This window comes from Lithobates pipiens, unplaced genomic scaffold (genome assembly GCF_037356315.1).
Source record: "Lithobates pipiens isolate NorthernLeopardFrog02 unplaced genomic scaffold, aLitPip1_a1.2 Scaffold_19, whole genome shotgun sequence".
In the NCBI taxonomy this organism is placed as follows: Eukaryota; Metazoa; Chordata; class Amphibia; order Anura; family Ranidae; genus Lithobates; species Lithobates pipiens.
In genome coordinates, this window is record NW_027507764.1 from 104,262,773 (window position 1) to 104,290,738 (window position 27,966).

The following is a 27,966-nucleotide window of genomic DNA, read 5'->3' on the forward strand; positions in this document are numbered from 1 at the left end:
CTAGCTGCTTGCTTAGAGTTCAACTTTAATGATGACAAGCTCAGTGTCATTTCTAAAGTTTCCCACCTCTCCCCTTATTGTTCATTGTAAGCACAGCTGTACTCTTAGATTTTCCAGATTCTTTTTACAGTATTGTATTGAACCCCAGCTGAATTTTTCTTTTCTTGTGTGCTCCAAAAAGCCCTGTGTGTTGTATGCAGTTCAACAGCCTTTGAGTAAAGTATGACTGTAACTATTACTTGCAGAGATGGACTTACTGTCCATCTCTGCAAGTAAATCGGTCTTAAGCCCAGGTTCATACTGAGCTGCGGAACTCGCACTGAGCTGCTGAACTCGCATGATTTCACTCCCACGTGTCAGTCCCGATTTCTGCCGCGTTTTCAGAGACATCTTTGCAGAAACTTGCACAGATGTCAATGTAAATCACAGCCCGAAATCGCAAAAAGTAGTACAGAAACTACTTTTTGAAATCGGTGTGGTGCAGAGTTGCACCGATTAGGACAGTGTCATTTCCAGCAATTGCCACCCATTTCACATGTCAAGTCACATGTCAAATCATACCAATGTGAACCAGGGCTAAAACAGAGTTAAACTCTTCTATCCTTTGCAGCCAATGATGCTGCAAATCTTAGCCTCTGTTTGATCTATGTTTGCGACTGATAATGATAATGCATTATTGTTATCCCTTAATGCAGGGCACAGGGGCCCTGCCCCCTACCTATGTGTCCGGCCCCCTAATCTGGGATGCATGGATTCCAATGGGTTTTTTTTTAAGCACGTGATTAGAGCCAGAGGCTTTAATAGGCTTCAAAAAAAAAATGGTGGGCTCACCTAGTTGTGTGACAATAGCAATATTTTATTCACTATTTTCTTCCTGATTCTCCTCCCAGCCAATCAGGAAGTGGGCCCTAGACCCGTCTCCTGATTGGCCGAAAGGAGAAGCGATTCTATTGGCCCCTAGGAGGAGGTGGGGAGGAGATGCTGAGGAGGAGGAGACAGAGGGGAAGCGATTGCCCCAAAGAAGCGCTGCCTGTGACCTAGATAGGGTAAGTGCAGGGCTGGCGACCGACTGACCAAGGAGGGGGGATGCGGGTGACCTGACCGGGGGGGGGGGTTGATGAAGTGGGTGCCTGACGGGGCTGTAAACAATGTACCCACAGCCCCCCCCCCCAGAAAATATACCACCAGCCGCTACTGTGTCTAAAAGAAATATTCTTGGAAACATTTCTATGTGCATAGGGGGTTTATTATGTTTAGGTAAATGTGGCACAAGTCCCTATGTCATCTAAGCATTAGATCCCTTACCAACTAATTTGTTTTTCCTTTCTGTAGCAGAGCTGGAAAACTGCCTTAAAGGTGAAGTATGGCCGAAGTCCTTTTGGTCATACTTCTTCTGTGGGTTACAGGAGTGCACCCAGTTCTGCCCTCCTGTTACCCAGATTGAACCGACAGCGGGCTGACATCACAGAGTGACAGTCACCACTCTCTGCTCTGAGCGGACCTGAGAACTGAGCAATCAGAGGCCTTTGATCACCCAATTTTCGGTGTAGAGCCAGCAGGGGTGAGCTACAGCTTAGAACGATGTTACAGCAATCTAAATGAGTATGTAGGTTTGTTTTTTGTTTTTCAATCATACACTTCTCTTTTAAAGTATATGTAAACTCCAAATCTTTTTCAGTATATTTGGCATCATGCCTCATGGTATAGGTTTCCTAAACAAATCATTTTTGGAAATCTGTTATATAATTTTTTCCTGAGAGACCCTGCCGGTAACAGTTCTGTTTCAGGATGTTTTTCACTAAGCCACAGCCTTCCTATTAATATCAAAGTCGTCAGCCAGCCATGCACACTCCTTCAATTCACTATTGGGCAATCTGTCAGGTCTGCGGGAGACATGCCAAACAGCCAAGTGAAGGCAGGCAGAAAACTTTGCTAGACCATGGCTTAGCGTTGTCAGCCTGAAACAGGAAGTGTCGCTACTGTCAACAGATTCACAGACTAAAATATATTTAGGTTTACATGCACTTTGACTATGTTGAAAATAGCATACTGCTACATGAACTTCTGCTACAGAGAAAACTGTTATTAAAGTGGTTGTAAAGTCACATGTATGGTATTAATAACTTTGATTACTCTCTTTTTTAGGTCCCTATTCAGTACAGTGTGTGTGTTTTCCTAAAATTATAATATTAAATACCTTCTTTGCAGAGCCCTGCTGTCCTGTCATGTAACCTCCCTCTGCTTCCCTTCCTAAGAAAGTGAGTACAGTGGGAGGGGCTGAGAATTTCTTCTGAATGCAAGCTATCAGAGGGAGGTCACGTGTCTGCACATCAGGGCTCTGCAAAGAAGGTATTTAGTATTTTAGTAAAAAACATACACTGTACTGAACAGGTCCCTGAAACAGAGCGGATCAAATTAATTAATACATGTTTCTTTACTTACAAGCACTGGATCAGCTGCAGGGAATAGAATTACACAGGCATGAGAGGAAAAGGGAGAGGCGGGGAGGCGATGGGCTATCACACAGACTATGGAACTGAGAGGGAGGGGGAGATGCTGAGGAGAAAGCTGGACGACAGAGGCACATAAATTGACCACGCTATCAGGGATCAGCACCCATGAGAAACGTTATCAGTTTACAGAGGGGAAGACTGGAACGGGCATGATCAGCCAGGTATTGTAGAACATAAAAAGGGACCATTGGCATTGCCAGAGCAATTTGCAATATCTTGTGCTTTAAAGGAACAGAAGCATTGTTTTTTTTTGTTTTGTTTTTTTTGTTTTTTGTGTTACAATTACTTTAATGAATGTATCTGTGAGCCTCCTCTCTTGTTTCCACGAAACGTTAGGGTCTGAGTAATGCTAGTGATTGCCTAATCCTAGGAAGGAAAGTAACTAAAATGTTTTATTGGATTTGGATAAAACAAGGTAGAGTTAGAACCTGTCAGATCTTACTGATGTCTTCTGTATTTGTCCTGGTGACCACTGGCACTGGCACAGAAGTGATGGGAAATTAAACATTTTACAGTTGTTACAGAATAAGGAAGCAAGGGAGACTAAAAAGGCAAAACAAAAATTCTATAGTGATAGTGTTACTCATAGATGCTGCTGTTTCCATCTTCCACAGTGTATATTACTGCGGTCAATTTTTCCTGCAAAGTAATATGTTTCTTCTGTATTGCTCATGTAGCAGACGTGTATTTTTAATTTTGCCAATTCCTATTTAGAGGACCCATCATTGAATATAACATAGCAGTATGTTTAGGTAACGGGAGGAAACCCAAAACCACACATGGGAAGCATACAAACTCAGATAATGTCCTTGGAGAGAGTTGAAGTTGGGACTCCCACAACAAGGCGGGCATGCTAATCACAAAGTCATTAAAATTGTGAAATTAATGAAGACCATGTATATTATTGAAGTTAGGTCATCCTAACAGTGGTTAAAGAAGAGTTCCGCTGAGCTTTATTTATATATGAACTGGCCACAAAGCATGAACCCATAATAACTTCAGAAAAACAATAGCTCTTTTTTGTGAAGAACACATCATACATATGACAACTCATTTACACGTGGAAGAATCAATAAAACTTAGGAGCTGTATGTAGTGTGATCACACACAATCATATCTGTTGACTTACAGTGACCTTAACATGACTCGGTGACCATCAATGATGGTAAGAATTTGACCTACTGGAGCAGCCCCAAAGCTTGGGTGACCTGATATGCTGACAGTGTTGTCAATAGTTAATGTCCTGCTTAGGTACATACCTTCTTTGCCTCCCTAGTTTTAATGAATTTGGGGAAGGATTAGACACTTCAAGTTTGTTTGGCTATCTGTGTCCCCATGATGACATTCTATCTGTCCTGATGACCTTTGTCACCAAGACAGGAAGTGAAGGTTTCTTGGCTGTCACTTGGCAACTTGAAGTTTTAGCTCCCTCCATAAATATACTATAGGATTAAGGTCTGGAGACTGGTTAGGCCACTCCATGACCTTAATGTGCTTCTTCTTGAGTCACTCCTTTGTTGCAATATTTTTGGGGTCATTGTCATGCTGAAAGACCCATCCATGATCCATCTTCAGTGCTCTGGCTGAGGGAATCTTTTCACCTCCATGTATGACTGTAGGGTGTTCTTAGAATCATAGTCAGCATTTTTCTTCCTGCAAACACGGTGAGTCCCCTTCCTTAAGAAGGCACATGTATAGTCATGCCAATGAACATCTTAATGATTCAGAGGAGGATTTGGAAAAAGTGCTGTGGTTAGTTGAGACCAAAATTTAGCTCTTTGGCATTCACTCGACTCGCTCTGTTTGGAGGAAGAAAAATGCTGACTGCCTCTAAGAACACCATCCCTACAGTCAAGCACTGAGGTAGAACCATGATGCTTTGGGGCTGTTTCTTAAAGTTACAGGCCAACTTTGACGCATTGAGAGGCCTGTACATACCACCAAGGCAACAATGGAGTGGCTAAAGAAGAAGCACATTAACCCCCCTGGCGGTGTTTCTGAGTAGGGCTCGGGGTGGAAGTTTTGTACCAAATGCGGTAAGCCCGAGCCAGACTCTGGACCGCATCGCTGTATGCAGGAGAAGGTTTACTTACCTTCTCCCTTGGATCCAGTGATGTCCCCGCGCTGTACGAGCGACTCCTCCTAATTGTGGGTATTGGGAGGCTGTCAGGGTAATGGGCCTTCCATTAATCATTAAGAGCCGGTTCACACAGGGGCGACTCGTCAGGCGACTTAGCCACCTCACAAGTCGTGTCCCGCTCTGTGCAATGGAACCGTTCTAATCGGAGCGACTCAAGTCACTCCGACTTAGAAACAGGTTCCTGTATGACTTTTGGGGCAACTTGAGGCAACTTGCATTGACTTCTATACAGAAGTCGTTTTGCAAGTCGCCGCAGTGGTCGCGTCCAGGTCGCCTGAGGCAGTTGCACTGTAAGTCGTGCTGCCTCAGTGTGAACTGGACCTTAAGGTCTATTTTAAATAGTAGTTATTATGGGTAATATTACTACCTTCCCTTTCTTCCAGGCTTACAAGTCTGTTCCTTGTGTTACTTGTTAACTACATAACCAAAGTGTATCTGAGGTGTGTTTTATTGAATAAAAAGTTGAAGGTTTTCCTATTGTTGCTTGGAGAATTGTATCTTTACAAACTTAAAAAAATAAGCTTAAATAACATTATAGAATGCAGCCTGAACATCTTTTTTGAATGTGTTTTTTTTCCTTCACACATTTTGATTACTTGTTTATTGTTGCATGTGTTATAAAGTTTATTTGATCTGGTTAAAAATGAACAAAAGCTGTGGTTTAGAATGCAGGTGCTCAAAGCTCCCCACGGCACATTGTCGGCCCATTTATTTTTGCATAAGAAAGATGCATTGGAAAAAATATAAATCCACCAAAACTGCTATTTAAATTGTAGGTGGACCTTTTGGAAATTAAAGGATGGAGGTTTCCTTGCTAGAAAAGCTGGTTGAGTTCAAACTTTGGAGACGTGCTCCCCCTATTGTGAGACTGCCCCAACTTGCCTATTGCTGTAGGAGAATTCTTTCTCCTCTGGTTCCCATGATGCAAATATAAAAAAATAAAATAAATGAGAAGAGTGGGACTGCCTTGAAATTGCTGTGGCTAATGTGCAGATTTGGAAAATCGGTCTTGCCACTGGAGTTTCAGACTCAAAGCAGCAGCCACTAAAGATTGAAACGTTAATTTTAGGCCTGGATCACAACTATGCATTTTTAAGTGCCTTTTCAGTTTTGCAGAAACACACTACAGTCCATTTAACATGATTTAAATGGATCAAAAATGTGTATTGAAAAACACAAAATGCACCTGGAATATGTGAAACTGTGACCTGCATAGTTGTGAACCAGGCCTCAAGTGCAATGTTCCTATAAGGTGTGATGACTTTGCATTAACTGTGTAGTTTATATACAGTACATTCATTCGGGAAGTCGAGCTCTAGAGTCTTCTGTGCTTCTTTGTTTCGGTGCTTTAAAGGGAGGAAGTGTTATTTGTTCCCTTTGTATTCAGATCTATACAGAAAACATACACAGCTTAAAAGGATCTTGTCACCAACCTAAAAATGTAATTTAAAAGCACAGTAAACCAAGGTATTTTAAATGATCGCTTGCAGCATTTTTCCCTGTACATAAATGATTTTCTTATTCACTTGCAACGTGACTTTGAAACCACTAGCAAATTTAACTTCTATAGGAAGAGTTGATTCTTTAGCACAGCCACAGTTCTTCCTCTTTGCCATGTCATTGCGCTCTCTTCTTCTGGGAGTGTCTAGTTACTGTCTGTGCTGGCCCATCTCCCCTACCCCTCCCCTCACATCCCTACAAAACCTTTTATGTAGCTGCCAGAAGAGTGAAGGGGAATATTATAGGGTCACTTGAGTGTCTGCACTGAGTGTGCTGGGGTGCTAACATCACATCCAAGAAGGGAAGGTAGATTTTTAAAGGTAAATAACTTGCATAAAATACTTTAAATGTGTATATAAACTTATGGGAAGATTGTTGTTTAAATGAATGGTCTGGTGTCTGGGTCTTTTTAATGAGATGAGTTACCCCCTCCTCCTATGACACTGTACAGTTTGAAAAGTGAGCTGCAAATGATGGACTGTCTTATTAGAAAGCCAAAATTGTTCTATAAAGGATGCAGCCCTAGAGGCTCTTTGCAGACTATAGGTTTCCCTTTTTACAAAAAAGGTACATACATGCAAATTGTAATGCCTACATTTAAAGATACCTCTCCCTATATCTAAAATATCAGTGGACACTTTAAGCAGTAATTCATCCTGATGATAAACTGTTTTCTTATTGGTAACTAGAATATTGTATCTTAGCACCTCCATATATTTTCTTTAAGGAAAGTCTTCTTATCGTATATACCACTTAGTTTATGTATATCAGAGAAGTGAGAGAGAAGGAAAACCTAATGTATATACCAGCCATTCTCAACCATGGTTTATTGGAACCCTAGGGTTCCTCCAGAGATCGCTAGGGGTTCCTTGAGCAATTAGCATTTTCTGCTTTTCAGATAAAAAACACTGACAACAATGATCTTTTAGTTATCTGTAACTGAGCATTCTTCCCAGCAACCACAAATGTAAGGAACATTCTTTACAGTGACCATAAATATAAGGAACAATCTTCCCAGTGGCCATCATGCTTATGTAGTGCGAGTTGTAGATATAGTAAATATTAATAGGGGTTTGCGGTTTTTAAGGGTTCCTCAGAGTTGAGACGTTTGAGAATGGCTGCTCTATACCTTATCTTATATCTTATCTAAAATGTAGGTGGTTCTAATATGCACTTATTGTATAGTCTATGTACAGACATTTGCTTCACGGTTTATTTTTCTGATCTCTATCTAGCCACTACTTTTTTTTAAGAAAATCATTGCAAGTCCTAATAATGTTTTTTGTTTGTTTTGTTTTTTAGAAAATAAATATAACACCACTTTATGTTAGAATTGCGGTTGTAATGTTATATCACCTAATACCTTAACTCTGAAATACCAATTGTATTGCAGGGAACATCTGGACCAGATCCCACAACTGTGTATGTGGACATGAGAGCATTGCGGCATGATCGGTATGTAAGACTATTTTTAAGTCTGTGTTCATATGTATAGGAAGTTTTAATGATTTTCGATAGTTTCCAAGCATGTGGTGGAAGACAATAGGTTCAATCTGCTTTGCTATAATACTTGCGTTTTTTTGCCATAATGGTTGTCCTTTTCAAACATCTGACTCTTATTGTGTGCTCTCTTCATTATTGGAAAATATTGGTTGCTTTGGCTCTTGATGGTTGTCATAAGTCATTGAATTTAGCTAATATCTTGATGAGAATGCCACGACTGTTATCACCCCACTGGGGTTATCAGAATGTTCTTCATGCTGAGGTGTGATGAACAGAGGTTATGCGAGGATGATGGACACTGCGCAGGCCTGTAAGCAGCTTTATAGGAATGCTGCTGTGGGTTTGAAGTGTACATACCTAGATACTCATTATACGTGATAATAGGGTTTTAAACAACAGGGATCATCTTTGAAAGGTAGGCTGCTCATTTTGTGTGCACTTTATATCTATTTGTGTGACACATTGGGGTTGATTTACTAAAACTAGAGAGTGCAAAATCTGGTACAGCTCAATCAGCTTCCAGGTTTTTTAGTTAAAGCTTAAATTAAGTTAGAAGTTGATTAGCTGCCATGCACAGCTACACTGCATTATGCACTCTTATACAGTTTTACTAAATATACCCAATTGCATCATTATTATTTGCCTGAGCACCTGTCATGGTCCTCCTATTGGATTTTCCAACCTCATGAATGGTGATTAGGCTGGTACAGAGAAGAGAAGTCTTCCCCACAGGCACAACAAACCTTTGCTTGGTTTTACCAATTCTTGGATTAAGGAATACAGTGAACATAATTCATCCTCAGGCATTAGGATAAATAGGCATACCAACTTTTCTGCTTGTCTATATACCGTATATAATCTGTAACGTTAGAATGACCAGTTTTAGTGTCCACACTTGAAATTAAACCTTTGCATGCAGATATGGAGTACAGCCTAGATGCAGAGCAGTTTGTTTTCATCCAGACTGAACCAATCCACCACACTCTCTTTGTCTGTAATTCGATGATGCTGGAACATCAGCTTCACCTCTTTGACTCCACACACGCAAAGCCTGGTCTAAAAAGACAGCACCAATACTTTTCATAGCCACCAAGCTAAGTTAAACTTGCTTTGGAAGTTTGAATGTGATTGGTGATGCAAGAAGTAGGGAGAGGTGAGATATTACACAAAACTCAGATTAAACCATGCAGTACAAGGAATTTTTAAATGCATGCATATTCAGCAGACATTCACCTGTGTTTCTAAGCTGTGATGCCATCAGAGGGTGCTGTAAAGATTGCTGAGCTGAGACATCTGGGAGAAAAGAATCAGCAAAGCACCCTACAGATCATCCTGCCTACGTAGGGGGTACTGTATAAGGTACAATTTACCAGAAACCCTTTGCCTGCAGACTATGGGCTGGATCTTTGGAGCATGTATGTACTCCCCTCTCATTGTTTAGGCACCTGCACATACTGTATGTGGGCAGTAGTAGCGTATCTAATAGGTGCCGATTCAGACACGTGTTCAGATGATGCTACAGTATGGACACTTGCTGTCAGTGTTTTGAGCCTATTGGCAACTGGAATCTGCAGAATGCTCATCAGAGAAGGCAGGTGGGGCTGGGCAGGGAGAGGTGGGAAAAATGCCACCTGCATTAGCAGATAGGAACCTCTTACCTGCTAATGCTAGTGGTGTCACCAGCACTATTGGCATAGATCTACATGAAGGCAGTGGGGTCACCCAGCACATTACAGGCAATAACAGTCTTTACCCACAGTGGGCACTTTAGTATTGGTGAGCATGCTGATACACTTCTACAGTTGGGACGGAAAGTATTCAGACCCCCTTAAATTTTTCACTCTTTGTTATATTGCAGCCATTTGCTAAAATCATTTAAGTTCATTTTTTTTCCTCATTAATGTACACACAGCACCCCATAGTGACAGAAAAACACATAATTTTGACATTTTTGCACATTTATTAAAAAAGAAAAACTGAAATATCACATGGTCCTAAGTATTCAGACCCTTTGCTCAGCATTTAGTAGAAGTACCCTTTTGATCTAATACAGCCATGAGTCTTTTTAGGAAAGAAGCAACAAGTTTTTCACACCTGGATTTGGGCATCCTCTGCCACTCCTCCTTGCAGATCCTCTCCAGTTCTGTCAGGTTGAATGATAAACGTTGGTGAACAGCCATTTTTTAGGTCTCTCCAGAGATGCTCAATTGGGTTTAAGTCAGGGCTCTGGCTGGGCCATTCAAGAACAGTCACAGAGTTGTTGTGAAGCCACTCCTTCATTATTTTAGCTGTGTGCTTAGGGTCATTGTCTTGTTGGAAGGTAAACCTTCGGCCCAGTCTGAGGCCCTGAGCACTCTGGAGAAGGTTTTCTTCCAGGATATCCCTGCACTTGGCCGCATTCATCTTTACCTCGATTGCAACCAGTCGTCATGTCCCTGCAGCTGAAAAACACCCCCACAGCATGATGCTGCCACCACCATGCTTCACTGTTGTGACTGTATTGGACAGGTGATGAGCAGTGCCTGGATTTCTCCACACATACTGCTTAGAATTAAGGCCAAAAGTTCTATCTTGGTCTCATCAGACCAAAGAATCTTATTTCTCACCATCTTGGAGTCCTTTAGGTGTTTTTTTAGCACACTCCATCCGGGCTTTCATGTGTCTTGCACTGAGGAGAGGCTTCCGTCGGGCCACTCTGCCATAAAGCCCTGACAGGTGGAGGGCTGCAGTGATGGCTGACTGACTTTTTACAACTTTCTCCCATCTCCCGACTGCATCTCTGGAGCTCAGCCACAGTGATCTTTGGGTTCTTCTTTACCTCTCTCACCAAGGTTCTTCTCCCCAAATAGCTCAGTTTGGCCAGACGGCCAGCTCTAGGAAGGGTTCTGATTGTCCCAAACATATACCATTTAAGGATTATGGAGGCCACTGTGCTCTTAGGAACCTTAAGTGCAGCAGAAATGTTTTTGTAACATTGGCCAGATCTGTGCCTTGCCACTATTCTGTCTCTGAGCTCTTCAGGCAGTTCCTTTGACCTCATGATTCTCATTTGCTCTGACGTGCACTTTGAGCTGTAAGGCCTTATATAAATAGGTGTGTGGCTTTCCTAGTCAAGTCCAATAAGTATAATCAAACACAGCTATACTCAAATTAAGGTGTAGAACCATCTCAAGGATGATCAGAAGAAATGGACAGCACCTAAATTAAATATATGAGTATCACAGCAAAGGGTCTGAATACTTGTGATACTTGTGAATACCATGTGATATTTCAGTTTTTCTTTTTTAATAAATCTGCAAAAATGTCAACAATTCTGTATTTTTCTGTCAATATGGGGAGCTGTGTGTACATTAATGAGCAAAAAATTAACTTAAATGATTTTAGCAAATGGCTGCAATATAACAAAGAGTGAAACATTTAATGGGGTCTGAATACTTTCCATCCCCACTGTATGTTGCATCTTTCTGTAGCTCCCATAGCTCAGCTATTACGGAAATTGAGTGAACTTTCTTATGTTTGCACAGTTCCTGTTTGCTGCAGAGAAGGCTTTAATGTGTTGTTTGAAATGCTTCTATCCTACAGATGGCCCTAGTTGTAAAGTAGATATCATTAATTGGATCGATGTGCGCCAAGGTTCCTGGCCTACATACCAGTGTAAGAAATCATCAGTGACGGGCAGGGTTTAGCAAGGCTGACTTAGCTGCAGACATCATGCTTACAAAGTTGTATTTGTTTTGTCTTGATTCTTGCAGGATTATTCCACCTTACTGACCCCTAGTAATATATTTTTGACTTTTGCTAATGTCAGGCTCCATGTTATGTCAGTTAATGAATGTATATACCATAGGTGTATTTGTAATGCATGTACTACCCCTGTAAAAAAAATAGGCTATGTATTTGCTATTTAGCTTTGTACTTTTTTCCCTGTATAAAACAGAACATGGTCAACTCTCTTTTTTTTTTTCTTATGTATAATTAATAGAAATATTACATGGGAAGCTTTAATTATAGAATGCAAAATGTGAAAAGTGTTGTTATTTAGAGCACATACATGCAGCCTGTAATTGCTTCAGAGACCCATTTCACATTGGCTGCTCTGAATGCCGTGCTCTGGGTCTGCCCTAGTGCCTCATTAATTCCTTGTACTGTGGCAAATATGCTCTTCTTTCCTGGTTTTACATTTGCACTAATCATTATCAGCCTTCTGCAGTGATACTTCCCATTCTAGGAATATTTCTCACCTGGGACCCTGTTCTAGTTTGAGCAGGCAGAGTGTGTTGAGTGAAATATGTTTCTGTATCTTGCCAGAAATTGTCCTCTGGCTCATGCAGACACTGTTCCCATGTGGAAGTTGGATTGCCCACTGTCTGAAGGACAACACTGCTTTGGATTCCCACACAATAGTTGTCTGCTCACTATATTTCTGTCAGATGCACATATTTTCCTAAACTTAGAATGTTTTTATAGAGACAAAGCAGAAGGGAATGTAGTCCATGAGTATCTAAGGCCGGGGTAGAGATTCACCTTTCAGAAAAGCAATTAAGCTAAACATGTAACCCAAGTTACACAGGAGTGGTTTAAAACCAAGAAACTAAATGGCTCAGAGGAGTCCAGACTACTGTTTGGGAGTCTGTAGCCAACAGTCCCTGTCCAGCCACGTGCCGCTGCAGTTCTTCAGCCACAGAGGATCCCTCCACTGGACAGCCTGTAGAAGGACTCTCCCTGCTGCAGAAAGAGAGAAGATTTGAGACCTGGAATATTGTGTGGCCCTTGGAATTTAGTATTTAGTAGTGCAGTTATTACATAGAAGTAGGTGAGATGTATAGGGTGGGGGACGGTGAGTGTGCCTGGAGGGGAGCTTTAAAGCCAGCCATACATGGATCGAAAGTCAGCTGGTTCAGCCGCTGGGAACAGTCGTATTTGGATTCATGTATGGGCAGGAAGGTTGTATAGAAGTCAACCTACTGATTGACTTCAGTACAACCACCCTGTCAGCTGGCAACACTAAACAGTGTATTTTGACAGTAGGGAAGTCTTCCCACTGTCAGAATACAAAAGCTCAGTGGGGCAGATCCCACTGAGTCTGTAATGTAAATCAAATGGTAAAGACACTAATGGAATTAATTTTCAACTGTATGTAAACTCTAAGGGCCAGTTTAGACATGTGTGTTATGTGCATTGCAGTGTGGTTTGACTCTCCAAAACACATAGAAATGCACTATGGTGTGTTGTGTTCCAGATTTAGTGGCACATCCAATTTTGAGGACATTTTGGTACATTGTCAGCCCATTGTTTTAAACAGGCTACTGTTATATAACACACAATGACAACTCTGCTTCCTGCATAGATGCAGTACATTGAGTAAGCACTGTCACTGTAGAACTATAAGGCCACTTTCACACTGAGGTGGTTTTCCGGCACTACAGCGCTAAAAATAGCGCCTGAAAAAAAAGGCCCTTTCACTCCAGTGTGAAAGCTGGAGGGCCTTCACACTGGAGCGGTGCGCTAGCAGGATGGTGAAAAAAGTCCTGCTAGCAGCATCTTTGGAGCGGTGTATTCACTGCTCCTAAACTACTCCTACCCATTGAAATCAATGGGGCAGCGCGGCTATACCTCCGGCAAAGCGCTGCTTTGCGGGAGGTTTTAACCCTTTTTTAAAAGGCCGCCCCAATAGCGGCCACATACCACCGCTAAAACGACGGTAAATCGGTAAAAATAGCACCGCTTTACTGCCAACCCCCACACCGCCCCAGTGTGAAAGGGGCCTCAGTGTGTTACAGGCAGGATCACCAGGTGAAGAAAACTTGTGCAGCCATCCCATTTAAGGGCTGGTAAGCTGCAAAATGCAGTATATTAAATTTTTGTTCTTGGGTTTATATATACTTTCAGGTTATAAACTACAAAATGTAGAAAAGTCTAAGGGGGAATGAACTCCATTTGTGTGTGTTGTGTGCTGTATATACCCTTCATCAGCTTTTAAAATGAACTAGACACATCATAAAACATACTGTATGTGTTTGTTACAGAATGTACAGTGAAACGTTACAACTAAATTATCCTCAATTACTCAGAGGCAGCCATGAACATTCTTTGTGAATACCACATCAGACTGTATTCCAAAGAGTTATAAATAATTATTTTACTGCTCAAATCTTATTAGAACTACAGAAAGCAGTAAGGTACAGTACTGGTTTGTTGGTCACTAGGGGAGATATAGCTCATTACTATTTTTTGGCATAGCAGTGCTATTGGTATATTAATACCAGAACTGTAGAGAATTGGGAAATAGCTTGTATATTAGAGTGAAATTATAGAAATACACATTTTGTACAATTTATTGCATAACGTTGACTGCTCAAGCATTGTATATCAGTTGATCAAGTATTACATTGTAACTCTTTCCTGTAAACTCGCATTACCTTTTTTTATTAGGGGTATTTAACCTGCGGACCAAGACAGCTGTGAATGCGGCCCAACACAAAATCGTGAACTTAAAAATGTTTTTTTTTGTAATCGCATCGAAAGCTACACAGACAGTCCTGTCTAAATAGCCAGTGCTTTGTTTATTTATATTACTTTAAAAAGCAATAACAATAGAGGCTTACTGGCGTCACAATCAGCCAATCAAGCCCAGGCATTCCTAAAAACAGGAGGTGTTATACAAATCTCAACCAATGAACAATGAATAGGGGAGTGTATGGGTGTGTCTGTGCGGCACAGTGTGCACAGTTTCCCACCCCTTGTACCTGATAACCTGTGCTCTATAGCTAGATAAAGAAGCTTACATGTAGGAAGGTTGGCCTAAGAAATCGTGAACACGGTCCCAACCAAATGCATGCAAACACTCCCGTTTTTACCATTGGCGCAAATCCTTAGTCTGCATTGTTCAGAGAACAGCGCATAGCTGGATTATACTACCATCCCTAAGGATGGGAGACTATCTGCAGGGACATGTCATTGCCCCTCCATGTGCTGATCAGACACATAGAAAGACACGAGCGTATGTCCCTCCACCAAAGGCAGATAGGTATCAAACCGATAATGTCCTCGCAGAGTGAACACCCCCCCCCCCCCTAAATAAATGTCTGTGCATTGCACAGGGGCCCTTCACTGGCGGACATATCTTCACTCTGCAAAGACATCTACAGGAAGCTTTTCACTACCAATGGATCTTTACTAGTGTCGGTCTGCCCCAGCTCAGCCGCAGTAGAACACTGGGAGACACTGTGACAATACATATTGAATACATCATAATAAAATTTCCACAACACTGTGCAATGGGATAAAGAGGAATTTGACATCCACATTGGGCAAGTGGCTTTAATAAATTCAGAAACATACCAATCAGCTTATGCTGGGTCTGCTGCTTTATGAATATATGCTAGAATTTAGCCACATAATTTTTTCAGTGATCACTTTCTGTTTAGTACTCCATCCTTACATTAATATGTTAATTGTATGTGACTTATATTGCTTTATTATTGTTGGGAAGGATGAGACAAGATTCAGCCTCCATTCTCACCTGAGTGTTTTTAGGTTCATTTCCCTACACCTGACTATGCAGAACCTCATTCTTTCTAATTGTCCCTGTTTACATTTGTACGCTTGGTCTCCCTATGCTGTACACCAGAAATCTCTAAGGGGTGGACCGTGGTCCAGACCCAGACCGAATGACAGTCCTGTCTGGACTGCAGCTATGCCACTTAGCAGCTGGGTGTCCTCGTCCAAGTCTCCCACCGCCAATGTCATTCTTATTCTTTTAATTTACACAATTTTTTCATACCTGCCTAAAACTTTTACACAGTACTGTATGTTAGAATGCATGTCCGTATGGGTTCTCATTTATTCAGGTTGTGGTTTACCTAGTAGTAAATCACAGTCAACTAGAATGGTATCATGCTTGAAAGTCCCAATATTAGAGTGAAGAAACTGTATTTTTTTTGTGAAGCTGGGTGCGGCTTTGGCTTGTGCCTGGCAGGGAATATCAGTAAACATTACTCCATTTAGAACAGATCAAAGATTTTTGTGGATGACCTCAGATTTTGTATTTGGCAAGCAACTGCTTGGTCTCTGGCCTCAGCCAGCTCGTCTTGTGACCTTTTATAAAATGCAACCTATTTCACTCTGCTAACTGCATTAAACTGTCAGCAGGAGCCATACTCTATTTCTTCAGATTTTAGACTTTGTTATGCTATTTTCCATTTAGCTTCTATTAAATCTTTACCTCCTTCACCCTGAATACTGTTAGATTATTTGTCATCATGGTGTACATGATTGATATTATCCGTCATGGGATTTGGGAAGTTTTCAGCAGGAAAGGATTAATTTTGAGTATACTAATAAATTAATTCATTGAATTGTATGGGCACTGTTGTATGGAGACTCCATGTAGCACCTTAATAATATGGCTTAAAGTAAACCTTTCTTGAGAGAAATACAGAGCGCGTCATTGCTATCCTACTAAAGATGCTAGAAAGCTACAGCTGTACTGAATTACGGGTTCCATGCCGGCAAAAGAGTTCTTCCACTCCCCTATTTCCAAACATAATTTACAAAAAGTAGACTACTCTACCAACCAGCATTCTGCCAAGTTTAATATTTAAAACTAATATTTGAAGCTAATCCCACCAGTCTCTGCTACAGGAGAATAGTGGGGATTACCATCTTTTTTTATTTAATAAACTTGCTGACTAGCAGTGTGCATATTTCTTGTGGCCTGTGCTTCTTAAAATTCTTGTACTCTGCCTTCAATACTTCCTGGATGGTACACTTATCTTCTGCTTTAAGTACTTCCTGAGAGTTACTGACCTAGAGCAAGTATGCAGATCAGTAAAGTTGAAGTACTGTATAGTCATAAGTTATCATCTGCCTACATATTGGGGGTCTAGACTCAAAATAATGAAAAAAAGAGGACCAGCAGATTGAGAAGTCCACAAGGGGAGCTTGCTTTTATTTCAGTGTATTGATAAGGCACACTAGCAGGTTTCTTATCACTGTAAAGCACACCCAAGCTAATTCTTACCTTACTGTAAAATTGATTACAGTGGTACAAATTGGTGCTACCAATTTTACTAGCTGTGTGCAGGAATGGTAAACCGTACTGCAATGTTGGTATGTCATCGAGCCCAGAATTCTGAATCCAGGGGTGGAAGTCGAACACTTTTTTGATGGCGCCAGTAATTGGACTCGGATACGAGCATTGAGAACCTACTACTAGAAACTCCAACAGATAGGGAAAGCTGATTGATTCAAGACAGAACGTGAATTGGTCCTTCTGACATACACGCAAAGAAAACTTGTGTCAGGGTGTATGGGCAAAACAAACACGTTTACTTTATTTTTACCTCCTCAACAGCATATAATAAGGCTACATTCACACCTGAGCATAGCGATTTTATTCGAGCGTTTTTTCGCATTTTTAGAAGAGTATTACAAACGTTTTACAGCTTCAGGCTTTTTGTTTAGCTAATATAAAGCACTTAGCCCTTGTACACACGGTCGGACATTCTGACAACCAAATCCGTTGGATTTTGTCCGACGGATTTTGTCCGAAACTGTTGCATACACACGGTCGGACAAAGTTGACGGAAAATCCGATTGTACATAACATGATGACGTCATTTCGTTACGACGGGACTACGTTCAGGCTAGTAGCCAATAGCTTTGGTCTAGGAATTTGATCTGAGCATGCGTGGCACTTTGTCCATCGGATTAGGCTACACATGATCGGAGTATGTCCGATCGGAGCATTTTGTCTGAAAATTTTACGGACAAGTTGGAAAACTTGGTCCGTCAGATACTCAGACGGAAACGGTTCGATGGAGACCACACACAGTCGGATTATCCGACAAAACGGTCCGATAGGACACATTCCGTCGGAATCTCCGACCCTGTGTACAAGAGCTAAGAGGAGGCGTGGGAAAGAAAAATTAGGGATGGAGGGCTGCCGTTTGAGCAGAAAATTTGTGATAAAACGATCAAACCAGGCTTTTCTATTGTAGGCTTAGGAACCAAAAACGCTTGTAATCTGCCAAATAGAAGCAACAGGCACTTTACTTCAGGCGAAAGAACACTCAAATGTGAACACGGACCATTGAAATGAATAGGATTTGGCTTGTTGTGCATTTTAGAGCTTCCAGCAGAAAATCTCTCAGGTGTAAACAAGGCCCAAGGAATATCAGGGGAGCAAGAAAAGGTTGAGTATGTGGTGCTGGGGAGGAAGAATTGAAAATAACCTTTTGCTTTGCCCTGACACCCCAAAACAAGCCTTCTTGAAATGGACCCTTTTACCAGACCATTATTTCAACAACAATCTGCCATACTGTTCTAATCTGCCTGGACAAAGCACAAATTCACTTTATACCTCCTTATTGTTATGATATATTACAGAACTTTGTTATACTGTATGTACTTATCTATAAATATAAACTATTTTCTCCATCTGTTTCAGAGTTCGACTAGTAGAAAGAGGCTCTCCCCACAGTTTGCCCCTCATGGAATCAGGAAAGGTATGCCAACTTTAATATATCAGGAAACTAATAATGTACATTAAAAGAAGGGGTGCATTTTAGACTTTGAATGAAACACATATGTGGTGTGCCTCCATCTATGGTTCAGGTAAATAAAGAAGGAAATTGGGACTTTAAATTAGGCTCTTGACATTGTGGGGGTACATTAGTAGTAAACATGTTTAACCACTTAACAACCGCCCTATAGCCGAATGACGGCTACAGGGCGGTTTCTTAACTCTGTGAGGCCTCATATGACGTCCTCCCAGAATTCCGCTCTCGCGCGCCCCCTGGGGCGTGCACTCGAAAGCAGCCGTGACCGCCGGGTCCACAGGACCCGGCGCATCACGGACGTGATCGCTCCGTCAAATGACGGAGTGATCACTTGTAAACAAACCGGCGTCATGTTATGACGCCGGTTCCTCCCTCCCCCTCTCTGTACCGATCGGAACAGCGGAGGGGGAAGAGATCGGTGTCAGCAGCGATGTGGGCTGCATCTGCAGTGCCCACATCGCTGCTCACCGAAAATTAACCCTGCAATACCCTGCCATTACTCTGCAATACTCTGCATTACTCTGCATTACTCTGCAATACCCTGCAATACTCTGCATTACTCTGCAATACCCTGCATTACTCTGCAATACCCTGCATTACTCTGGAACACCCTGCAACACTCTGCAATACTCTGCAACACCCTGCAACGCTCTGCAACACCCTGCAACGCTCTGCAATGCCCTGCAACGCTCTGCAATGCCCTGCAACACTCTGCAATACCCTGCAATGCTCTGCAACACCCGCCGATACCCTTCAACACTCTGCAATGCTCTGCAACACCCGCCAATACCCTGCAACACTCTGCAACACCCGCCAATACCCTGCAATGCTCTGCAACACCCGCCAATACCCTGCAACACTCTGCAATGCTCTGCAACACCCGCCAATACCCTGCAACACTCTGCAATGCTCTGCAACACCCGCCAATATCCTGCAAAGCTCTGCAATGCAATACTCTGCAACGCCATACTCTGAGATACCCAGCCATACTCTGAGATACCCAGCCATACTCTGAGATACCCAGCCATAGTCGGTGATACCCTGCAATACCCAGCCATAGACACCCCCCCCCCCACCCGCCGCCCTCCAGTGCTTCTACCGACTCGCCAATACAATCAAATCCAGAATCTTTTTTTTTTTCAGGCTTCCCAGCTTAGAGGTGAGATGCGGGGTCTTATTGACCCCATATCTCACTGTAAAGAGGACCTTTCATGCCATATTCCTATTTACAAGGGATGTTTACATTCCTTGTAATAGGAATAAAAGTGATCAAAAAATTTATTTTTGGGGAAAAAAAGTCAAACTAAAATAAATAAAGTAAAATGAACAATACATTTTTTTTTTTTTTAAAGCGCCCCTGTCCCCATGTGCTCGCATGCAGAAGCGAATGCATACGTAAGTCCCGCCCACATATGAAAACGGTGTTCAAACCACACATGTGAGGTATCGCTGCAAGCGTTAGAGCGAGAGCAATAACTCTGTAACTCAAAACATATAACCAGTAAAAAAAAATTAAATCTTCGCCTATGGGGATTTTTAAGTAGTGACGTTTGGCGCCATTCCACGAGCGTGTGCAATTTTGAAGAGTGACATGTTAGGTATCTATTTACTCAGCGTAACTTCATCTTTCACATTATGCAAAAATTGGGCTAACTTTACTGTGTTTTTTTTTTTAAGCACAAAACTGTTTTTTTTCCAAAAAAAAGCATTTGAAAAATTGCTGCGCAAATACCGTGTGAGATAAAAAGTTGCAACGACCACCATTGTATTCTCCAGGGTGTTTGCTAAAAAAACATATATAATGTTTTGGGATTCTATGTAATTTTCTAGCAAATAAATGATGATTTTTACATGTAGGAGAGAAATGTCAGAATTGTCCTGGGTGCTCCAGAACGCCTGATGGCGCTCCCTGCATGTTGGGCCTCTGTATGTGGCCACACTGTGTAAAAGTTTCACACATGTGGTATCGCCGTACTCGGGAGTAATAGCAGAATGTGTTTTGAGGTGTAATTTGTGGTATGCATATGCTGTGTGTGAGAAATAAACTGATATGACAATTTTGTGAAAAAAAAAAAGTAAAAAAAAATCTTGATTTTGCAAAGAATTGTGGGAAAAAATGACAACTTCAAAAAACTAATCAGGCCTCTTACTAAATACCTTGGAATGTCTTCTTTCCAAAAAAGGGTCATTTGGGGGGTATTTGTACTTTTCTGGCATGTTAGGGTCTCAAGAATTGAAATAGGCCGCCAGTACTTCAGGTGTGATCAATTTTCAGATATTGGCACCATAGCTTGTGGACTCTATAACTTTCACAAAGACCAAATAATATCCACCAATTTGTACTTATTTTTACCAAAGATATGTAGTAGTATAAATTTTGGCCAAAATTTATGAAGAAAAAATTACTAATCTGCTAAATTTTATAACAGAAAAAAGAAAAATTCATTTTTTTACAGAATTTTCTGTATTTTTTCTTTTATAGCACAAAAAAAAAAAAATCGAGAGGTGATTAAATACCACCAAAAGAAAGCTCCATTTGTGTGAAAAAAAGGACAAAAATTTCATATAGGTTCAGTGTTGCATGACTGAGTAATTGTCATTCAAAATGTGAGAGCACCGAAAGCTGAAAATTGGTCTGGTTATTAAGGGTGTTTAAGTGCCCAGTGGTCAAGTGGTTAATAACATGGAAGAGGCATAAAATACATATCAATGGTACAGAACAAGTAAAAAATATTTTGATCATAAAAATATATATATACATATAACATGGACATCAAGGACATATGATGTATATCAACTTGGCAACACATGATAATGTAGAATAAATTGATGAGTAATTCCTATGAATCCATTATATACATGTCATTGAGGCGGCATATTGCAATGTAAGTAAATTGATATAAAGTAATATGAACATGATTGCTTAGGCTGGATTGATTGCTCATTCAGACATGTATCTGCATCCTATATGTCCAAAGCATTTCATGTGTGAACACTCATCAGGGGCGGATACTCAAGGATATCTATAAAGAATGAAATATAATGAATCTAGTATAGCACCGAACATAGCAGGAGAAGGCAAATTTGCCAGTCCTAAATACTTACATGTAATGAGTTAATGATGGTGGGATATGGTCAATATGGGGCCAGTTCCAAGAGGGTTGTCTGTCCCAGAAGCTAAGGTAATATGGAGCCATGTGCCAATGGAGCACACACACAGAGCCCCCAGAACACAGGTTGCCAATATTCATAGTGAATCGTGAGTGAGTAGTGGTAACTACCAAAAAGTGTAAAATGAATAAATATGGTATACAGTGAGTTGCATAGTGTTGGTCGAGAGATACTGTAAAGATACTGTACAGGATGACGTAGTGATTACCTTTAAATATTTACAAAAAGAGCAAAGTGCTTTCTGTAGGATATGGCGTCTTCCAAAGTGTGGCAAAGGCAGCTGTGTCTGGGGAGGCATCATATATATGACCCACATGCACGCCGACTCCTACTAATGTATTGCTGGCTCGGCATGTGAAGGGAGGGGATACGACGCAAGTGGTAAAGACCGCCCACGGCAGAAACCCACCTTCCCCAGCTATGTCGGCTGCGATGGAGATACTCGTGCTCCACTTCATGATGCCACATGGCATCACAGGTGGGACATAGTGTGTGGCACCGATGCGCTGTGGGTACCTGCCCTACCTCCAAGCCCCCCCGCCTCAGGCAGGGCGGAAGGGGAAAAGGGAGGACACAGAGCGCATTGCAGCTCCCGGGCATAAGACATCAAAATGACCCAGAGTGTGGGACAACCACAACTCCCCACCTAACTAGTGATGTAACGCAACAGGTGCCAGCATAACCTCGTAGACATAGTTTGTTATGTCCTGAGCAAACAAAGCCCCAGATGTGGTACATAGCCACTCAGGGCTTTGAACCTCCCACATGAATGGTAGTGGAACACTGCCGCCTCAATCAAAAGGCCTCCATCATTATTGAATATGAAAAGAAAGGGGGGATTTGGGACTGGTGTGCCTCCATTCCTGGTTTAAGGTAAATAAAGGACATTGGGACTTTAAATTATTTTTTTGTGGGGGTACATTAGTAGAAAACGTTTAATAACATGGAAGATGCATAAAATACATAGTAATGGTACAGACCAAGTAAATATTTTGATCATAAAAATACACATACATTTACACATATAACATGGACATCATGGACATATTATATATATATCAACTTGGCAACACATGATAATGTAGAATAAATTGATGAGTAATTCCTATGAATCCATTATATACATGTCATTGAGGTGGCATTATGCAATATAAGTAAATTGATATAAAGTAATACGAACACGATTGCTTATATTGGATTGATTGCTCATACAGACATGTATTTGCATCCTATAATGTTGACGCATTTCGTATGTGAACACTCATCAGTGTTCAAATATATCTCAAATATAATCAAATCAAATATAATTAATCTAGTATAGCACCGAACATAGCAGGAGAAGGCACATTTGCCAGTCCTGAATACTTACATGTAATGTATTAAACATGTTTTCTACTAATGTACCCCCACAATGTCAAGAGCCTTATTTAAAGTCCCAATTTCCTTCTTTATTTATATAATAAATGTACATATCTCTGTGCCTGCAGAGTGTTTCTGGTGGCTACAGAGTTCCACATTTGCTGGATACTTGTAGATTGGGCTGGAATTTAAGATAACAATGCCATCCAAATCCTGTTCTTTTCTAGCTTTGGCTAGATTAAGGAACTGTTAAAGCCCAACTGATATTCAGGAGGAGATCCCATATTTTACCATTTTTATCACAATGCCGCCATTTAAAGATTTCCTCCCTCACTGAAAAAATGTTTTCCCCCTTGCCTTCTGTCTCACTGACAATGATCACTAGGGCAGAAAAAATAAGTGAATCTCTCAAACTGGAATACAGACTGCAATAAAAACTTAACAGGTTCTATAACCCTTCACTTTCTAGCCAAAGCTAGAAAAAAAATCCATGCCTGGGGTTCCTTTTTAATCTCAGTGACATTTCTTGCACCCTTGCAGGAGATGGTCATTAAGAAAATGATATACAGTATTCCCCCCATCCTTCCACCTAGGACTGGCAAGTCATTTCTGTGATTTTTTTTTTTTTTTTTGAGAGCTTCTGAAAAGTCATGGTTTCCTTTCCTTTCTTTTAAAAGTAAACAAATATCAAAACGTAGTGTAGCGCTAAACAAAATTATGAATGACCTATTTAGTGCATCATCATACAGTAATTAACCCAAAACACCTTAAATGTGAAGATTCGTGTAAAAAATATATAGGAATAAAATTACAATTCCAAAAAATATAAATAGAAAAAGTCTCTGTGTAAGATGTTGATCCAATCCAAACGTGAAATACGGGTCACCATCCACCTTCTCAAGATGAAGCTAGCATGCAGACACCCTGTGATATTCCCGTCACCTTTAGAAATAAAGGCTTACCAGATAATATGGATCCAAACGAATATATATTCGAAGGATCATGCAAGCTTGTACACTTAGAAGGCGAGATTATAGATGTAAAATGTCCAGGGAAGTAACAAGTCAGACTCCACATAAAGATGTCCTCAACTAGTTGTTAAATCCTCATCGGTACACTCCAGCACAAAATGTTGAACTCATACAAAGGAAAATAAGGAGCCACAATAGTGTAAATCCATTTAAGAGAAAAAATTTAATAAAAAGGTAATGAACTCACATGTAACCAAAAGAAATCAAGCGCTTATTCCATAAAAACAGTGCTACAGCAGTAGTCCCAACGCGTTTCGTCCTCTACAGACGTCATCACCCCAGATGACGTCTGTAGAGGACGAAACGCGTCGGGACTACTGCTGTAGCACTGTTTTTATGGAATAAGCGCTTGATTTCTTTTGGTTACATGTGAGTTCATTACCTTTTTATTAAATTTTTTCTTTTAAATGGATTTACACTATTGTGGCTCCTTATTTTCCTTTGTATGAGTTCAACATTTTGTGCTGGAGTGTACCGATGAGGATTTAACAACTAGTTGAGGACATCTTTATGTGGAGTCTGACTTGTTACTTCCCTGGACATTTTACATCTATAATCTCGCCTTCTAAGTGTACAAGCTTGCATGATCCTTCGAATATATATTCGTTTGGATCCATATTATCTGGTAAGCCTTTATTTCTAAAGGTGACGGGAATATCACAGGGTGTCTGCATGCTAGCTTCATCTTGAGAAGGTGGATGGTGACCCGTATTTCACGTTTGGATTGGATCAACATCTTACACAGAGACTTTTTCTATTTATATTTTTTGGAATTGTAATTTTATTCCTATATATTTTTTACACGAATCTTCACATTTAAGGTGTTTTGGGTTAATTACTGTATGATGATGCACTAACTAGGTCATTCATAATTTTGTTTAGCGCTACACTACGTTTTGATATTTGTTAATTATTCACTGTTTTATCCTTGTGATTGTGTTAGCAGCTTTTTTCTGTTTTTTGGATAGCGCAGTGTCACAGGGAACGTTTTTTTGTTTTAAAAGTAAACAGTTAGGCCAGGTTCACACTGGAACAGGCCACGTATTGCACAGGAGTGCTGTGCATCCCTGTTCCCCATTTCAGGGACGATTTTGGCCCTGAAACAGAGCCAAAGACGCACTGTGCAGTGTGCTTCGCAGGCACAATGGAGATATGTGAACTGGCTCCATAGGGAGTCAGTCACATTCTCCTGCTATGCGAATTGGATGCTGGGAAACCCGCATCTAATTTGCATAGGTGTGAACTCGGCCTCAAAGTTAAAAGCAGTTAAAGCACAACTGTAGCTGAGGATTAAACCTTTCCCCATGTCATCTAAAAGGAAACCTCAGTATCTTGTATGGTTAGTGGTGAAGGAGCCAATGGTCTTGGAGCATAAGAACGTCCACTCCTGGCATTGCTGTGACAGGCTGAACTTGGCTTTTCTGCCAAGCTGACATTGCACCAGCCTGTGTTCTCCATGTATTTGTGCAGTATTTTTAAGTCATGTCTCCTGTAGGAGTATTTAACCATGCAGTCTGGATTACTCTATTTGGGTCAAGTAGCTTCTTAAGCCCAACCAAAATTGATTGCTCTTGATTGAAATAACCTGGCAGTAGTTGAAAATACTCAAGGATCCTGGAAGGGAGATATTTACCCTATATAGCATTGCCTTACTCTACAGATTCCTCATTATGCTGGTCAGTGGTATCGCCTTTTATATTGCTTTTCCCATATATATATATATATAGAAGCCATGAATGAAGGGCTTAAGTGGGGAAGGGAGGCTAGTAAAGACCCCTTATACAAAGGAAAAAAAATCCACTAAGGCACAAGGGAGCATAGAGGTTACTATGGTGGCACAAGGATCATAATAAGGTAATTAATTAGAAAAATATATTTCATTGAATGCAAGCGGTTATTAAAAAGCAACAATGCTGCTATTCATATATATATATATATATATATATATATATATATATATAGAGAGAGAGAGAGAGACAGCTTGAAAGGAATATCGGTTTTCACATCAGCATGACCAGTGAGTGCATAAGTGGTAAAAACACTAAACATAAACAAACATGAAACATGACAACCTAAACATAAAATCAAACTGGACATCCGGATGCCATGTAGCCATACACCTATCCAATGTCATGCGACAATTGTAGCTTACAGGATATCCTCTACATAGAATTCTCTGTGGAAGATGATGACATTCAATCTGTGTATCGCCCCGGGGGGGGGGGGGGGCTGGCAGGTAGTCCTGTCTTTCACAAAGTGAAAGGTGGATAACTGGTGATCCATCTACACGCAGCACTAAATTGGAATTTTGTCATGTGATCAGGAACAGAAAGGGGCCGGAATCCTTCATTTCAAAGGAATTTGAAATGCAGGATAGTCATGCCAGGGTGGACCTGGAAATATATAGTCTGCAATGTTAGCATCCAGGTCTTGCAGAAAAATTCCTTTCTATAGTGTAATATTGGCATTTAAGTGCTTTTCCTTATAGCCTGGGTTCCCCCCACGACACTGAAAGTAGTCTGATAGAAAGAGATTGAAGCCTTGCATTCATTAGCAACAAGTTGGATGGTACCTTATCACGGCCGTGAGTAGGACACAACTTTCCGACAATTCCAAGTCCTCTTTATAGAGGAATGGACAGAATCATTGTATCCACCGTTGAAGCTAAACAGCCGTCATGGTGGTTGGCGTCATGGGACGTTGATGACGTCAACACATTTCGCTATGGAAGTAGCGTGGCTTCGTCTGGATCACGGCAAGCCCCGCTGTAACTGAGACAATGAGCTGAGACCAGCAGGCAACGGCTGTTTAGCCACAAAAATGGATAGAGGGATCCTGTCCATCCCTCTATGAAGAGGACTGAAACGATTCTGCAGATTATGTTCCTGTGAAGCGGTCTCTTTCTCATATATATATATATATATATATATATATATATATATATATATATATATATATATATATATATATATATATATATATATATATATAAATTTTAATAGCAGCATTGTCACTTTTTAATAACTGCTTGCAAAAATTACATATATTTTTCTAATTAATTACCTTATTATGATTCTTATGTCATCATAGTATCCTCTATGTGCCCCTGGTGCCTTACTGTTTTTTTTTTTCTTTGTATTGTTTGTCTTGGTTACGGTGACCACACCTACATTGGTGAGTGAGCTATAAGTGTATAACTAAAGTATATTGGACTTTTCTCAAACCCGTTCTCTTTGCTAAGTTTTTATAGTAAAGACACCTTGCCCACACTGGCTTTACTATAGTTTTCAAGTAAATGTTCATACAAACATTTAAACAAAAATTCTTAGTACACTTGACAACTTGACAAATGTTGTTCGAAAGTAGTTCAAAATTTCAAAATAAATGTATTTTACAGAATAAAAACCACATTTACTGTTAAAAATGTATTAGTTCGAGAAAAAATTTCCATCTAGCCCCTTTTTTTTTTTTCTATTTTCTCAACACTGCAGTTGAAAATGTTGATTTGACCCCACTAATGATTAAAAAAAATCGAACAAATGAAATGGAAAATTTTGAATGACTTTCTACTAGTGTATAGCTACCTGAAGTTTGAACTCTTGTTTCAGTAGAGAAGAAAAAAATAATACATGCTTGTGTCCCCACTTGTTCTCAGGTCTCTACCTTATTTGTACGTAACACAACACTGCTAGATGTCTTCATCTGCTTTCCTCCCAGTCCTCTGGCTGCTATTTAGCCTGGGTCTGTGATCAGCACCCAGCAGAACTTCACTCTGAGGCAGAAGGCGGGAGTCCACTTGCACAGCTTGGTTTTTAAAAGTGACTCCTGAGTTTCTCCAGAGCTTTAAACGCCACCTCATGAAGCCTTTTGTTACAGCTAGCTGTCTGCGAGGGAGCCTGTCGCTATCAGCCTCGGTATGAGGTTTTTCTTGGAGATGTTTATGGATCCAGGTGAAGAATCGGCTGGTAGATAGTAAGATGTGACAATCCAAGAAGTGTCAAAGTCAATAAAGACTGTGCATTGCTTGTAATTAAATACATCCTTTGCATCTTTTTATGAGCAGGAAAAGGAGGGTTATAATAAACAAGACAGTCATTTTATTAATATTATTTTGATTGTACCCTTGTGACCGACAGAAACCGCTGTTCAAAAAAAAGACTAGAAAAACTTAATGTGAATAAATCACC

General features: G+C 40.6%; 1 protein-coding gene across 4 annotated transcripts in view; it reads left to right on the forward strand.

Moving 5' to 3' along the window:
• DIP2C (disco interacting protein 2 homolog C) overlaps positions 1-27,966 on the forward strand; it is a 689,547-nt gene that overhangs the window by 634,742 nt on the left and 26,839 nt on the right. For all 4 annotated transcript variants that reach the window (XM_077491128.1, XM_077491125.1, XM_077491127.1 and 1 more), the window contains 2 exons: positions 7,547-7,608; positions 18,107-18,164. In XM_077491128.1, coding sequence (XP_077347254.1) covers positions 7,547-7,608; positions 18,107-18,164 — 120 coding nt within the window. The remainder of the gene's footprint in view (positions 1-7,546; positions 7,609-18,106; positions 18,165-27,966) is intronic.